This window comes from Lycorma delicatula, chromosome 11 (genome assembly GCF_047948215.1).
Source record: "Lycorma delicatula isolate Av1 chromosome 11, ASM4794821v1, whole genome shotgun sequence".
NCBI lineage: Eukaryota > Metazoa > Arthropoda > Insecta > Hemiptera > Fulgoridae > Lycorma > Lycorma delicatula.
In genome coordinates this window covers 23,701,207-23,719,173 of record NC_134465.1, presented here as the reverse complement: position 1 = coordinate 23,719,173, position 17,967 = coordinate 23,701,207, and the positions used below count along the sequence as shown (strand labels likewise).

General features: G+C 33.4%; 1 protein-coding gene across 46 annotated transcripts in view; it reads right to left on the bottom strand.

Moving 5' to 3' along the window:
* LOC142332632 (uncharacterized) overlaps positions 1-17,967 on the bottom strand; it is a 104,193-nt gene that overhangs the window by 40,633 nt on the left and 45,593 nt on the right. For 31 of the 46 annotated variants that reach the window (XM_075379190.1, XM_075379192.1, XM_075379194.1 and 28 more), the window contains 11 exons: positions 16,729-16,851; positions 15,538-15,660; positions 13,433-13,555; positions 12,249-12,359; positions 11,705-11,827; positions 6,962-7,084; positions 5,756-5,866; positions 5,210-5,332; positions 3,466-3,588; positions 1,346-1,468; positions 138-248 (listed from right to left, as the gene is read on the bottom strand). In XM_075379190.1, coding sequence (XP_075235305.1) covers positions 138-248; positions 1,346-1,468; positions 3,466-3,588; positions 5,210-5,332; positions 5,756-5,866; positions 6,962-7,084; positions 11,705-11,827; positions 12,249-12,359; positions 13,433-13,555; positions 15,538-15,660; positions 16,729-16,851 — 1,317 coding nt within the window. The remainder of the gene's footprint in view (positions 1-137; positions 249-1,345; positions 1,469-3,465; positions 3,589-5,209; positions 5,333-5,755; positions 5,867-6,961; positions 7,085-11,704; positions 11,828-12,248; positions 12,360-13,432; positions 13,556-15,537; positions 15,661-16,728; positions 16,852-17,967) is intronic. The other 15 variants (XM_075379222.1, XM_075379233.1, XM_075379191.1 and 12 more) reach the window with 14 other exon arrangements.

The window sequence follows — 17,967 nt, the reverse complement described above, 5'->3', positions numbered from 1 at the left end:
ACTATCATCTAAAAATTACGTAGCATATTATTTTGATTCATCATAAAAATTCAGTAGATGAAAATAAATAAAAAATGGGCTATATTTAATAAATTATCAAGACGATTGAAAAACAAAAAAATATATATATTACTTACTGTGTTTCTGTCGTTCTTAATGTTTGATTAATAGGAAAATTACTAGACTTCCTTTCTTTATTTTCAGGAGAATATAAGGAATCATCAACTCTGTAACACATATTTAAAGTACTGAAAAGTACAAAGAAATCATTGGTATTAAACATAATACATGAAAAACATAAAGATAATAATAATGTCTGTTATTTTTTTGAAATTGTAATACTATATTTGTATAAAGTGTATTTCCTTTAAAAAATTCGGCATAAACTGTGACGATAATTCCATAACACATATTATTACTACAACGTAATAGACGAACACTTTTCACTTCATAATAATCAATATAATTCTACTCAAACTCGTACAACACGTACAAGATTATATCATACAATAAATATGTGCGCTCATTTTTCATGCAACGCAAAATGCTTCACGTATCTTTCTAAATCATTTTAGAAGTTTGTAAGATAGTATATATTTGTATACACTGCATTCCCATTTAATAAGAAATCAAAGATTTTTATTTTACTTTGCGTTTATTTCATAAGAAACCATAAGTTCTGATAATATTTTTATGAAAAAACCTATAATTTACAAACGGGATTGGCTCTACGTTTCAAGCTGGTTTTTTCTCAGTAGACCCCATCTCAAAGCCTTTGTTAGAAGCTTTTCCCTTCAAAAAATTATATGAAGTCCTGTATCAACAAGAAAAAAGTCCATCGAATTTTAAGAAATCAGCTTGATAAATACAAACAGATCATAAAGGGTACCGGCATTGTTATAAAAGATTGTATGAACAGTATGGAATGAAGCATGCAGACTCCATCTCAAAAAGAGTTGCTAGGTTCTACATGAAGTGCCCAGATAAATCGCAGTTCTGTTTGCAGTGCTTTAATAAAATATACTAAAATATCCAGGTGTTTGTGCCTTTGATTCACCGATTATTTTCCTCTATTATAATAATATATTTTGCGAAGCAACAAGTTTGAATTATACATTAATGCAGTTTTGTTGGTTTAATTCTAAAACGGGAAAATAATGATAACAAATAATATATTAGTGACAGATAACAGATATGTCATTAATCTCTGATATGTTTGACTCTATCCGTAATTTTTTTTACCTTTCATCACTAAATGTACGGAATTAAACTATTTAATTAATATTACTTTCTTGTTTACCCATATTACATATATGGTGTAAAAAGTAAACTGAGATATGCTTACCGGTTTGCACGTGGATTTTCTTCCTGTGCAGTGTATTTTGGTTCGTTAGATGATCTTGGTGAATGCGATTTATTATTATCTTCATTACCAGTAACATTTTTTTTTGTATTAGACAATGTATCTCTGAAAACCAAAAAGGATAAAATTGTATGAAGTTTTAAGAAGAAAGTTCATTTTGAGTTTCAACTAAATCCTATTTAGAGTTTCTAATTATTTGACTGCTGGCAGGTCCGTATGATGGAGAAACCGTCACACATAAACAGTTTATTTTTGGTTGTACATTAATCTTAAGTATATTAATAAACAGAACAAAACAGTGTACTCAGATTTACAAATTTTATGTTATAACAATAAATCCTTATGGAAAATGCGATTAACATCGAAGAAACAAATTAGCATGGTGTTAATTTTTTATTTGCTCATTTTTGCTTTTTTGGAAGGTGGCGAGTTTGAAATGTGCCACTCCTTGTTGTGGTGTGTTGTTTCTGTGTCGTATTCATATATTGAAGATTCATCACCAGTAATAGCATTTTTTTAGAAAATCAGTATAAGTTTCAATTCACCCAGGAAGTCGCGGTACATTTGAACCCTGTTGTTTTTCTGATCTACAGTGAAGTTTTCTTGAACAATTTTTTCACAAAACCTTTTCGTATCCAATTCATTTGTCATAATTTGATTTATTGGAATACAGTTAAAATTCATTTGTACAGCAATCATTCTGACAGTTGATCGCCGGTCGTACCGTATCAAGTCTCTGATTTGCTCAACATTGTAGTCACGTTTTTGCGTTAACGGTCATACAGACCTTATTTCGTTCAACACTGATTCCCGACTATCTGAAAAAGTTGGGCTCGTGCCTAATAATCCATACGTTCTCATCAATTTTTAAAAGGTTTCGGTGGCATTCTCACCGAAATTAACACGAAACTTATTTGCAAAACGTTGCTCATAAATAGTCTCACTCATTGGTGTAACGCACAACCAAAACTAGCTTCACGAGAAGCCTATGTCTCACTAACAACAAATGACTAAAGATATTAATTATGTAATGTAAATCAGCTGTTCATATAACTATATGTTTACTAGTAACTTTGCCACATTGGCTGATTTATACAGCAATACTTTAAGATATTTACAAAATACCTCAACTTTTATGAAACCTGAAATAATAAAAACAAAAAAAATTGCTTAAAAAATATATTTTTAAAACAACGTATTCATTTTTTTTATTATAAAATAAATGTGGTGTTATAGGAGAACGTTAAAAATTAGGTGGGCCAATGAAAAAAAAAATTAGTGACCAATGAAAAGGGGTTGCGGAAAATTTTTAAGAAAGCATACGGCAAAATATAATTAATGGAAGAAAGAGACTTATGGGCTACATATTAAGGCATCATAGAATAGTCACTTTCATTCTGGTGGGAAGGTAGGTGGGGAAAAATGTGCTAGCAGGCATCGTACAACTAATTTTTAGGGATGTAGTATGTAGGGGACGTAACGAAATGAAATGGACCGGCCATATATAGGGATTCTTGGAAACCTGTATCAAACCAGTCAAATAACTGAAAACAAAAAAAAAACAGAGGTAAACCGGCCGATGAAAATTTCACCAGGGTAATGTAAATGGGTTGGCATATTTAGCAAAAATAAAACTTTAGCAACGTGTACCGATATTGATTTTTTATATAGTTATCTTAGACCCAAAAATGTTAGAAAATTTGTAAATTCTTCTAAAATATTTGGTTACAAGTGTAATTTTTTGAGAAAATATTAGCTACTACTATTTGGATAATATAAATCGATACGATATCTGTTTCTTTATATAAGTGAAAAAATTACGCTCTTTACTCTCCCAAATTTCCAATCTCAAATATGGAACGTTAAAAATTTAGATATCATCAAATCATTATGTATTAAATAAACGTAAATAAAGCTTATGCAAGTCCAGGGAAAAATTCGATGAATAAACTTTGTGCAATCAATACTTATCTCAATTGATGACATTCTCTTTTTTTTTCATTATTTGTGGTGGTTGATCCACACAAATTATTTATTACACTTTTTCTTATCAACCGATTTCATGCGTAAAAAAAAAAAACAATCTATGAAAAAATATTTACAATTTTGTAGGTAGATTTTGCAGCCATGAACTGATTCTTGGTACATGTATTGTTTGTAGTGAATTTGATTTCCCATTACTTTTATTATCTGTATTATTTTCCGCTGTACTACGCAAGGGATCCCTGAAAACAAAGCAATAAATCGTGTATTAAATTTTACGAAAAATAGTTCATAGTGTATCTTTGTTAATACCTATGGCAGCATAACAAACCAGTGTACATGTAATTACCAATTTTACCTTTTACATAACCTCCTTATGGAAAATGCGATTAACATCGAAGAAACAAATTAACATGGTTTTATTTTTTTATTTGTTCATTTTTGCTTTTTTGGATGGTAGTAGGTTGAAGTGTGCCAATCCTTGCACTGGTGTTTTGTTTTCGTGTCGTACTCAAGTATTCAAGATTCGTCACCAGTAATAACATTTTTTTTTAGAAAATCAGTATCCGTCTCAATTCACCCAAAAATCGCTGCACACTTGCACCCTGTTATGTTTCTGATGAACAGTGAAGTTTGCTTGGAATAATTTTGTACAAAATGTTTTCGTATCCAATACATTTATCAAAATTTGAAGGACTGTGGTACAGTTAAAATTCAATTCTTCTGCAATCATTCTGACAGTTACTTATATAAATTAGCTGTTCATATAACCATATGTTTACTAGTAACTTTACAGTGTTGCCACTTTAGCTGATATGTATAGCAATACATTAAAACATTTACAAAATACCTGATTCTTTTATGAAAACTGAGATATTAAACACAAAAATATTTTTTCTATAAAAATATTTTTTTTAAAACAACGTATTCATTTTTTTTAAACATAAATGTGGTGTTATAAGAGAACGTTAAAAATCAGGTGGGTAGATAAAGTGACCAATGAACAGGGGTTGCGGCAAATTGATGAAGAAAGCATAAAGAAAAATATAATTAAACGAAGAAACATACTTATAGGCTACATATTAAGGCATCCTAGAATAGTCACTTTGATACTGGAAGGAAGGTAGATGGGAAAAAATGTGACGGCAGGCAACGTTTGGAATATGTAAAAAAAACTGTTAGGGTTGTAGCATGTGAGGGATATACCTGAATGAAATGGACTGGCTCTAGATAGGGATTCTTGGAATGCCAAATCAACCAAATAACTGACAACAAAAAAAAAGTAAACGGACCGATGAAATTTTCACCGGGATAATGTAAATGTGTTGATATAAATAGCAAAAATAAAACTTAAGCAACGTGTACCGATAATCATTTTTTATATAGTTATCTTACACGCATTAATGTTAGTAAATTTGTAAATTCTTCTAAAAGATTTGGTTTCAAGTGTAATATTTTTGGAGAAATTATAATCTACTACTATTTGTATAATATTAATCGATAATATATCTGTTTCCTTTATGTAAGTGAAAAAATTACGGTCATTACTGTGCCAAATTTCCAATCGCAAATAAGGAACGTTAAAAATGTAGATATCGTCATATCATTTTGTATTAAGTAAACGTGAATAAAAGTTTATGATAGTTAAAAACTTTGATGGTTACTCTTTGTGCAATCAATGCATATATCAGTAGATGACAATCTCTATTTTTTTGGTATTAGTAGTGATAGTATCCAGACATTTTATTTATTAGTATATTGATATCCTAGTGATAGTATTTTTATTCAACCCCTTTAACAACAAAATCAACCCCTAATCAACCCCTTTAACAACAAAAAAACAATATACGAAATCATTCATACAATTTTGTAGGTGGATTTTCCGTCTGTGAACCGATTCTTGGTACATGTATTATTGGTAGTGAATTGGATTTCACATTATTTTTATTATCTGTATTATTTTCCGCTGTACTACGCAAGAGATCCCTGAAAACAAAGCAATAGATCGTGTATTAAATTTAAGGAACAATATTTAATTTTGTATCACTGCTAATAACATTGGGAACTTAATTGATGATTTCCATGCCGTACTTTTTATTGAATTCTGAAGAAGACATTATATTGCAATAATATAAATGAAGGATAATAATAAATTTATTTCTATTTAAATTCAGCAATAAAACGGCAGTCCATTCATGCTGAATTTTCTCTAAATTTGTTTTTCTTGAAAATACAATATGTAGAAAATATGTTCGTGCAAAGTCCACAATTAACTATCATCTAAAAATTACGTAGTATATTATTTTGATTCATCATAAAAATTCAGTAGATGAAAATGAATAAAAAATGGGCTATATTTAATAAATTATCAAGACGATTGAAAAACAAAAAAATATATATATTACTTACTGTGTTTCTGTCGTTCTTAATGTTTGATTAATAGGAAAATTACTAGACTTCCTTTCTTTATTTTCAGGAGAATATAAGGAATCATCAACTCTGTAACACATATTTAAAGTACTGAAAAGTACAAAGAAATCATTGGTATTAAACATAATACATGAAAAACATAAAGATAATAATAATATCTGTTATTTTTTTGATATTGTAATACTATATTTGTATAAAGTGTATTTCCTTTAAAAAATTCGGCATAAACTGTGACGAAAATTCCATACCACATATTATTACTACAACGTAATAGACCAACACTTTTCACTTCATAATAATCAATATAATTCTACTCAAACTCGTACAACACGTACAAGATTATATCATACAATAAATATGTGCGCTCATTTTTCATGCAACGCAAAATGCTTCCCGTATCTTTCTAAATCATTTTAGAAGTTAGTAAGATAGTATATATTTGTATACACTGCATTCCCATTTAATAAGAAATCAAAGATTTTTATTTTACTTTGCGTTTATTTCATAAGAAACCATAAGTTCTGATAATATTTTTATGAAAAAACCTATAATTTACAAACGGGATTGGCTCTACGTTTTAAGCTGGTTTTTTCTCAGTAGACCCCATCTCAAAGCCTTTGTTAGAAACTTTTCCCTTCAAAAATTATATGAAGTCCTGTATCAACAAGAAAAAGTCCATCGAATTTTAAGAAATCAGCTTGATAAATACAAACAGATCATAAAGGGTACCGGCATTGTTATAAAAGATTGTATGAACAGTATGGAATGAAGCATGCAGACTCCATCTCAAAAAGAGTTGCTAGGTTCTACATGAAGTGCCCAGATAAATCGCAGTTCTGTTTGCAGTGATATTATAAAATATATTAAAATATCCAGGTGGTTGTGCCTTTGATTCACCGATTATTATCCTCTATTATAATAATATATTTTGCGAAGGAACAAGTTTGAATTATACATTAATTCAGTTTTGTTGGTTTAATTCTAAAACGGGATAATAATGATAACAAATAATATATTAGTGACAGATAACAGTTATGTCATTAATCTCTGATATGTTTGACTCTATCCGTAATTTTATTTACCTTTCATCACTAAATGTACGGAATTAAACTGTTTAATTAATATTACTTTCTTGTTTACCCATATTACATATATGGTGTAAAAAGTAAACTGAGATATGCTTACCGGTTTGCACGTGGATTTTCTTCCTGTGCAGTGTATTTTGGTTCGTTAGATGATCTTGGTGAATGCGATTTATTATTATCTTCATTACCAGTAACATTTTTTTTTGTATTAGACAATGTATCTCTGAAAACCAAAAAGGATAAAATTGTATGAAGTTTTAAGAAGAAAGTTCATTTTGAGTTTCAACTAAATCCTATTTAGAGTGTTTCTAATTATTTGACTGCTGGCAGGTCCGTATGATGGAGAAACCGTCACACATAAACAGTTTATTTTTGGTTGTACATTAATCTTAAGAATCTTAATAAACAGAACAAAACAGTGTACTCAGATTTACAAATTTTATGTTATAACAATAAATCCTTATGGAAAATGCGATTAAAATCGAAGAAATAAATTAGTATGGTGTTTTTGGTTTTTTTTTTCTGTATTTTTATGAGCATCGACTGCTAAGGTCATTAGCCCTCGCACAATCTTTAAAAGATACTACTATCACCATCTGGATCGTCATATGTAAGGGTGTAAGGGCCCTTACATTTTATTTAAAAGCACAAACTACACAAAACATTTAAGACATAAAGACAAGGACAATCACAAAACACTTATGGGGTGTAAAGGGCCCCAATTGGTTCGAAAACCTTCCTCGTAGTTGGCCGTTTTGCTGGCCTTTTCGAAGTGATTGGATAACAGCTCTGCAATTTCATATGGAGTATCTTTTATTTCATCTTCATCTTGAAGGCTAGTTACGGGAGCAAAATCATTACGCCCACAAATCGCCTTCACTTTCCTCCAAACATCTGATGCAGTAGTAGTTTTGTCGATGGATGACACGTATTGCTGCCAGGATCGTTTTTTCGAATCTATCATAAGACGTTTTGCATACGCCTTGTATTTCTTAAAGGCAACAAGATTTTCTATACTAGGACGCTTCTTTAAGGCGTTATACGCCCTTTTCTTTCTTTTTATAGCTTCACTTATTTCATCGTTCCACCATGGAACGGGTTTCTTTGTAAGTTTCCCAGATGTTTTGGGAATATATCTCGATGCCGACTGAATTATTGCATTTGTTATGGCGTCGACATCGTCTCCGATAACTCCATTTGTTTCTGGGAGTATCGTTCTAGCTGTGAAGCTCGTCCAGTCTGCCTTATCAAATAACCATCTTTTAGAGATGGAATATGTTTTTCTTGTAACATCAGATACAATTTGCACCGGGAAATGATCGCTTCCATGCAGATCGTCTATGACATGGAAGCTGTACCTCGGTGCTATCGATCCGCTTATAAGTGCAAGATCTATACAGGACGTCGATCCATCTCTGGCATTGAAAAAGGTTCCTGATCCGTCGTTTAAAATAATAAGTTCTGAATTCATCAGGAACCCTTCCAGTTCTCTTCCGCGGGGATCTACTCGATCTGATCCCCAGAGAGAATTATGAGCATTAAAGTCACCCACCAGTAAAGCAGGTGGGGGAAGCTCAGAAATTAGTCTTGCTATGTCATCCATATTCCAATCAAAATACGGCATGTACATGTTGCAGAGAGTGACCTGAAGCGGACGCTTCATTCTAACGGTGACCGCTTGCAGGTTTGTGTTTAGAACAACCGCTTCGGTGTTAGCTCTGGTCGATGATAATATGGCTACTCCACCTCTAAATCTTACATTTGGCGGTTGATCTCGCCGAAATATATCGAATCCTTTTAATTTAAAATTTTCATTTCGGCGGAAATGCGTTTCTTGCAGCCATATACAAATCGGGTTTACATCATGTACCAAGCTTTGGAGCTCATGGATGTTTGAAAAACATCCATTGATGTTCCATTGTACTATCGACTCGCTGATTTTAAATTATATTATCGTCTGGGTTTGCCTTTCGGCCACCCTTTTAACCTTTTTTTCTCCGTCTTACGAACAGCATCGTGTTCGTGGAGACGGTCGTCGCCCGTGAAGCTTCTGGTCTCCGAATTGGAGACCACCGAAGCCGCCGACGACGACGGACATGGATCGGCGCCGGTTTCAGGCGCCGATTGAGAGGCGGCAACCTGGCCGCTCCCCGACACGGGGGGCGCACCAGTCACCGCCAGTGGAAGGGGGGACACTCGTCCCCCCTGTGAAATTTTTTGTGGCCTCTGAGGCTTAGAGGCCACTTCAGTTACAGGAGGCTTGGGAGCCACCATAACAGACTCTGTAGCTGTCACTTTCTTATCTTCAACTAAAATCTCGCTAAGACGGACTTGGATATCAGGTTTAGTGTCCGTTTTCTTCTGTGTTGGAGCGACTTTTTCTTTTACAGATGTGTCTTCAGGAGGATGTACAATTATTCTTGGCTTATCAGGTTCTTTAGTTCTTAGAGGCTTCATTTTGTTTTCGATTATCCTCTCAATTAAGCCAGCCATGGTAGGTGCGAGTTTGTTGATGATTACACTCCCATCAACATCAACTGGAGCAGGAGCAGAAACAGCAGTCGCAGCATGAGCATATGTTGTTGTTGCTCTAGGTCTGCGGGCGTTTACGATATTTTTTTGCTTCATAGTAGCTGACTTTTTGCAGGGTTTTTACTTCATGCACAGCTACTTCGTCTTTGTAAACAGGACAGTTCCTGGATCTACAGGAATGCTGTCCTCTGCAGTTTATACAGGTAGAAGGCTCCTTACACGGCTCTCCTTCATGAACTGCATCACCCCACACGCATATTTGCGGCCTCTCACACGTAACAGCGGTGTGTCCAAAGCGTTGCATTTAAAACATCGCATTGGTTGCGGGACAAATGCCCGCACATCCAACCGATGTATGCCCGCTCTTATCTTCTCCGGTAAAGTAGGCCGGTTAAATGTAAGAACATGGGATGCAGAAGGAAGGACTTCGCCATTCCTTTTCATGTTCAACCTCCGACATTCCAATACTCCTTGCGGCGCTAATTCTTCTACAATTTCCTGCTCCGTACAGTTAAGAAGATCCCGACAGACCACAACACCCCTTGAGGTGTTGAGCGTGCCGTGGGGATCAACACGTACAGCTAATTCTCTAATTTTCTTCATTCCTAGAATGTTCTGAGACTGTATATCATTAACAGTCTCTACATGAAGTCCCGCGAAAGCTTTTCTTATTTCTTTAACAGGGCCTCCAGCACATTTGTTTATTTCTCGAGCGATGAGGAAAGGACCCACCCTCGAGAAATTACCTTCTTCCTTCGAAATAACCAAATACTTAGGTTTTGGGATGCAGCTCTTGAAAAAAGCTTTCTGCAACCTTTTCCTAGCCTCAATCTCAATCCTCTTAATCTCCGTACTCTTTCGGCGTTTCGCCTCAGGCGAAACAGCCGGTTCTAAACGAGGGTGTTTGCGTGAACCCTCTGTCACGTTTAATTGTTCAGTTTCCCTGAACAAATAATCCCTTCTGTAGTAAGGCTAGCCGCCGGGGTACACCCCCACTCCAGGGCTACCAACCCTGGAGGTCCATTCCGGTACTCCGGTGGAACCGGCATATGTCCTGGCAGAGAGCGGATGCGCAGTCTCTGCACTGACTCCAGGCCCCTACACACCGAATCTTTCAGGGCTTGTGGTGTTTTGTTTCTGTGTCGTATTCATATATTCAAGATTCATCACCAGTAATAACATTTTTTTATAATAATCCATACGTTCTCATCAATTTTTAAAAGGTTTCGGTGGCACTCTCACCGAAATTAATACGAAACTTATTTGCAAAACGTTGGTCATAATTAGTCTCACTCATTGGTGTAACGCACAACGAAAACTAGTTGAAGTCTATGTCTAACGGACAACAATATACTAAACATATTAATACCTAATGTAAATCAGCTGTTCATATAACTATATGTTTACGAGTAAATTTAGAGTGTTGCCAGTTTGGCTGATTTGTATAGCAATACTTCAAGATATCTACAAAATACCTGACTCTTTTATGAAAACTGAAATAATAAAAACAAAAATATTTTCTTCAAAAGTATTTTTTTAAAACAACGTATTCATTTTTTTATTATAAAATAAATGTAGTGATAAAGGAAAACGTTAAAATCAGGTGGGTAGATAAAGCGACCAATGAAGAGGGGTTGCGGCAAATTGCTTAACAAAGCAGATGGAAAAATAAAGTTAATCGAAGAAAGAGACATAAAGGTTACATATTAAGGCATCCTAGAATATTCTCTTTCATACTGGGGGAAGGTAGATGAGGCAGATGAAGGTTGGAATATGTAAAACAAATTTTTAGGGATGTAGGATGTAGGGTATGTACCGAATGAAATGAAATGGACTGGCAAGAGATAGGGATTCTTGGCAAGCTGCATCAAACCAATCAAATAACTGAAAACAAAAAAAAAATAGAGGTAAACCGGCTGATGAAAATTTCACTAGGATAATGTAAAAGGGTTGGCAAATTATTAGTTACAACTATTTCTATAATATAAATCGATATGATATATGTTTCTTTTATGTAAGTGAAAAAATTACGGTCTTTACTCTCCCAAATTTACAATCATAAATATGGAACGTTAAAAATGTAGATATCATCATATCATTATGTATTAAAGAAACGTAAATAAATCTTCTTCAATTCTAGGGAAAATTTCGATGAATGAACTTTGTGCAACCAATAATTATCTCAATTGATGACATTCGCTCTTTTTTCAATATTAGTGGTGATTGATCCAGACAAATTATTTATCACACTTTTTCTAATCGACCGATTTTATACGTAAAAAAAAAAAACCAATTGTGAAAAAATACTTACAATTTTGTAGGTAGATTTCGCAGCCATGAATCGATTGTTGGTACATGTATTGTTTGTATTGAATCGGATTTCCCATTATTTTTATTATCAGTATTATTATCTGCTGTACTACGCAAGGGTTCCCTGAAAACAAAGCAATAGATCGTGTATTAAATTTAAGGAACAATATTTCATTTTGTATCTCTGCTAATAACATTTGGAACTTAATTGATGATTTCCATGCCGTACTTTTTATTGAATTCTGAAGAAGACATTATATTGCAATAATATAAATGAAGGATAATAGTAAATTTATTTCAATTTAGATTCAGCAATAAACGGCAGTCCATCATGCAGAATTTTCAATTAATTTTTTTTTCTGGAATATACAATATGTAGAAAATATGTTCTTGCAAAGTCCACAATTAACTTTCATCTAAAAATTACGTAGTATATTATTTTGATTCATCATAAAAATTCAGTAGATGAAATTAAATAAAAAATGAGCTATATTTAATAAATTATGAAGACGATTGAAAAACAAAAAAATATATATATTACTTACTGTGTTTCTGTCGTTCTTAATGTTTGATTAATAGGAAAATTACTAGACTTCCTTTCTTTATTTTCAGGAGAATATAAGGAATCATCAACTCTGTAACACATATTTAAAGTACTGAAAAGTACAAAGAAACCATTGGTATTAAACATAATACATGAAAAACATAAAGATAATAATAATATCTGTTATTTTTTTGATATTGTAATACTATATTTGTATAAAGTGTATTTCCTTTAAAAAATTCGGCATAAACTGTGACGAAAATTCCATAACACATATTATTACTGCAACGTAATAGACGAACACTTTACACTTCATAATAATCAATATAATTCTACTCAAACTCGTACAACACGTACAAGATTATATCATACAATAAATATGTGCGCTCATTTTTCATGCAACCAAAAATGCTTCACGTATCTTTCTAAATCATTTTAGAAGTTTGTAAGATAGTATATATTTATATACACTGCATTCCCATTTAATAAGAAATCAACGATTTTTATTTTACTTTGCGTTTATTTCATAAGAAACCATAAGTTCTGATAATATTTTTATGAAAAAACCTATAATTTACAAACGGGATTGGCTCTACGTTTCAAGCTGGTTTTTTCTCAGTAGACCCCATCTCAAAGCCTTTGTTAGAAGCTTTTCCCTTCAAAAATTATATGAAGTCCTGTATCAACAAGAAAAAAGTCCATCGAATTTTAAGAAATCAGCTTGATAAATACAAACAGATCATAAAGGGTACCGGCATTGTTATAAAAGATTGTATGAACAGTATGGAATGAAGCATGCAGACTCCGTCTTAAAAAGAGTTGCTAGGTTCTACATGAAGTTTGCAGTGCTTTAATAAAATATACTAAAATATCCAGGTGGTTGTGCCTTTGATTCACCGATTATTATCATCTATTATAATAATATATTTTGTGAAGCAACAAGTTTGAATTATACATTAATTCAGTTTTGTTGGTTTAATTCTAAAACGGGATAATAATGATAACAAATAATATATTAGTGACAGATGACAGTTTTGTAATTTATATATGATATGTTTGACTCTATCCGTAATTTTTTTTACCTTTCATCACTAATTGTACGGAATTAAACTATTTAATTAATATTACTTGATTGTTTACCCATATTACATATATGGTGTAAAAAGTAAATTGAAATATGCTTACCGATTTGCACGTGGATGTTCTTCCTGTGCAGTGTATTTTGGTTCGTTAGATGATCTTGGTGAATGCGATTTATTATTATCTTCATTACCAGTAACATTTTTTTTTGTATTAGACAATGTATCTCTGAAAACCAAAAAGGATAAAATTGTATGAAGTTTTAAGAAGAAAGTTCATTTTGAGTTTCAACTAAATCCTATTTAGAGTGTTTCTAATTATTTGACTGCTGGCAGGTCCGTATGATGGAGAAACTGTCACACATAAACAGTTTATTTCTGGTTGTATATTAATCTTCAGAATATTAATAAACAGAACAAAACAGTGTACTCAGATTTACAAATTTTATGTTATAACAATAAATCCTTATGAAAAATGCGATTAACATCGAAGAAACAAATTAGCATGGTGTTAATTTTTTATTTGCTCATTTGTGCCTTTTTGGAAGGTGGCGAGTTTGAAATGTGCCACTTCTTGTTGTGGTGTGTTGTTTCTGTGTCGTATTCATATATTGAAGATTCATCACCAGTAATAGCATTTTTTTAGAAAATCAGTATAAGTTTCAATTCACCCAGGAAGTCGCGGTACATTTGAACCCTGTTGTTTTTCTGATCAACAGTGAAGTTTTCTTGAACAATTTTTGCACAAAACCTTTTCGTATCCAATTCATTTGTCATAATTTGATTTATTGGAATACAGTTAAAATTCATTTGTACTGCAATCATTCTGACAGTTGATCGCCGGTCGTACCGTATCAAGTCTCTGATTTGCTCAACATTGTAGTCACGTTTTTGTGTTAACGGTCATACAGACCTTATATCGTTCACAACTGATTCCCGACTATCTGAAAAAGTTGGGCTCGTGCCTAATAATCCATACGTTCTCATCAATTATTAAAAGGTTTCGGTGGCATTCTCACCGGAATTAACAAGAAACTTATTTGCAAAACGTTGCTCATAATTAGTCTCACTCATTGGTGTAACGCACAACCAAAACTAGTTTCACGTGAAGCCTATGTCTCACTAACAACAAATGACTAAAGATATTATTTATCTAATGTAAATCAGCTGTTCATATAACTATATGTTTACTAGTAACTTTGCCACATTGGCTAATTTATACAGCAATACTTTAAGATATCTACAAAATACCTCAACTTTTATGAAACCTGAAATAATAAAAACAAAAAAAATTGCTTAAAACATATATTTTTAAAACAACGTATTCATTTTTTTTATTATAAAATAAATGTGGTGTTATAGGAGAACGTTAAAAATTAGGTGGGTGGATAAAGTGACCAATGAAAAGGGGTTGCGGAAAATTTTTGAAGAAAGCATACGGCAAAATATAATTAATGGAAGAAAGAGACTTATGGGCTACATATTAAGCCATCATAGAATAGTCACTTTCATTCTGTTGGGAAGGTAGGTGGGGAAAAATGTGCTAGCAAGCATCGTACAACTAATTTTTAGGGATGTAGTATGTAGGGGACGTAACGAAATGAAATTGACCGGCCATAGATAGGGATTCTTGGAAACCTGAAGCAAACCAGTCAAATAACTGAAAACAAAAAAAAAACAGAGGTAAACCGGCCGATGAAAATTTCACCAGCGTAATGTAAATGGGTTGGCATATTTAGCAAAAATAAAACTTTAGCAACGTGTACCGATATTCATTTTTTATATAGCTATCTTAGACGCATTAATGTTAGAAAATTTGTAAATTCTTCTAAAATATTTTGTTCCAAGTGTAATTTTTTTGAGAAAATATTAGCTACTACTATTTGGATAATATAAATCGATACGATATCTGTTTCTTTATATAAGTGAAAAAATTACGGTCTTTACTGTGTCAAATTTCCAATCTCAAATAAGGAACGTTAAAAATGTAGATATCTTCATATCATTTTGTATTAAGTAAACGTGAATAAAAGCTTATTCAAGTTAAAAACTTTGATGGTTACTCTTTGTGCAATCAATGCATATCTCAGTAGATGACAATCTCTATTTTTTTGGTATTAGTAGTGATAGTATCCAGCCAAAGTATTTATTTCATTTTTTTCTAATTAACCTCTTTAACAATAAAAAAACAATATACGAAATCATGCTTACAATTTTGTAGGTGGATTTTCCGTCGGTGAATCGATTCTTGGTACATGTATTATTGGTAGTGAATTGGATTTCACATTATTTTTATTATCTGTATTATATTCCGCTGTACTACGCAAGGGATCCCTGAAAACAAAGCAATAGATCGTGTATTAAATTTAAGGAACAATATTTCAGTTTGTATCTCTGCTAATAACATTGGGAACTTAATTGATGATTTCCATGCCGTACTTTTTATTGATTTCTGAAGAAGATATATTGCTATAAAATAAATAATGGTTAATAATAAATTTATATTTATTTAAATTCAGTAACAAAATTGCGGTCCATCATGCTTATCACTGAATTTTGATTATAATCAATCTGATTCTATTCAAAGTTGTTAAACACGTAGACGTTTACATCTAACAATAAAAATGTTAGGCTCATTTTTTAACAGGCGTTTATTTTCATGCAACTAAAAATGCTTCACGTATCTTTTCAAATCATTTTAGAAGTATGTAAGATAGTATATATTTGTATACACTTTTTTCCCATTTAATAAGAAATCAAAGGATTTTTATTTGACTTTGAGTTTATTTCATAACAAACCATACGTTCTGATAGTATTTTTATGAAAAAACCTATTATTTACAAAACCTGTGTTAAGTAGCCTTTTCAGTTCAAAAATTCGAAGTCCTGTATCAACAACAAAATAGTCGATCGGTTTATAAGAAATCATATTCATAAATAAGACCAGATCATAAAGGGTACCGGCATTGTTATTATAAACGATTGTATGAACAATATGGAATGAATTATGCAAACTCTATCTCAAAAAGAGTTGCTAGGTTTTACTATTAGTGCCCAGATAAATCGCAGTACCGTTTGCAATGATTTAATAAAATACACTAAAATGCCCTGGTTATTCTGGCTTTGATCCAACGATTATTTTCCTCTATTTTAATAATATATTTTGGGAATAAAGAATTTTAATTCAGGTTTTTTGTTTTTATACTAAAATGTGATAATTATGATAAATAATATACTGACAGATACAGTTGTGTCATTAATCTCTGATATGTTTGACCATATGGGTAATTTTTTTTTACCTTTCATCACTAATTGTACGGAATTTAACTATTTATTTAATATTACTGTCTTGTTTACCCATATTACTTATATGGTGTAAAAAGTAAACTGAGATATGCTTACCGGTTTGCACGCGGATTTTCTTCCTGTGCAGTGTATTTTGGTTCATCAGAAGATCCTGGCGAATACGATTTATTACTATCTTCTTTACCAGTAAAACGTTTTATGGTATTAGTCAATGTATCTCTGAAAATCAAAAAAAATATGTGAATGACGTCTTATGAAGAAAGTTAATTTTGAGCTTTAACTAAATGTCAATTTAGAGTGTTTCTAATTATTTGAATGCTGGCAGGTCCGTATGATAGTGAAAACGGGAGGTTTTCTTTTTAGATAGTTATGGAAGCACTACCAAAATTCTTATTTTATTATTAAATTTAAGAACTTAGATCATGCGTCAACTGTAAGGGGCCACATCCGGCCAATTACAGGGGCTGCCCCTATTATAAGGAGCAGACAAACAAAGTCAAGGGACTTAAAAAGCCCGCGACTTTGGACGGCCGCAGCTGGGCCCGTGTTGCCGGTGGGGGAAAAACAGTCCCCAAACCGGATGTGCCGGCACCCGTGGCCAAAGCGGTCGTGAAAAAAGGGGAGGTACCCTCCCCAACACCCGCCAAGCCAAAACCGGCGGCAACCACCAAGAAGGTGGTGAAACAAAAGGCGGCGACAAAGCCGGCCCCCGCGAAGAAGGCCAAGCCTTCCTCGACGGGAAAGGCAAAGCCGGCCCCGGCTGGGAAGGCCAAGCAGGCTGTTAAAAACACCGCGGCCCCTGTGGCCCCGCGCCCCACCAAAAGGGCGGCCGCGCCAAAAGGCACCCCCAGCGGCAATCCGAAACCGGCTACCCCGTTGGAGACCACTGGCATGGACTTCCTGTCGCAGATGACAGTGAAGGATATCCTGCCAGATATCATGATGGTTTTGCTACGCCTGCTCCAGGCAAAATCTCTCAAGGACTGTATTCAGTCCTTAATAGAGTGCCTCATGGCTGTACTGTCCAGGTATGGTTAGGCCCACCCTCAGACTCTTGCAGTGGAACGCCAACTCAGTAGTAGGCCGAACGGAGGAACTATGCCGTCTGGCCGAGGATCTACTGATAGACGTGATACTGTTGTCTGAGACGTGCTTGAACCCAAACAAGCAACTGACCCTTCGGAACTATTTTACATATAGGACGGATAGGCCAGTTCGACCCGGATCTCGCACCTCTGGTGGAACTGCGGTTTTAGTCCACAGACGCCACATGCATACGCGCGTTGTTCTTCATACAAACGTGATGGAGCAAACGTGTGTGCATGTGGAGCATCT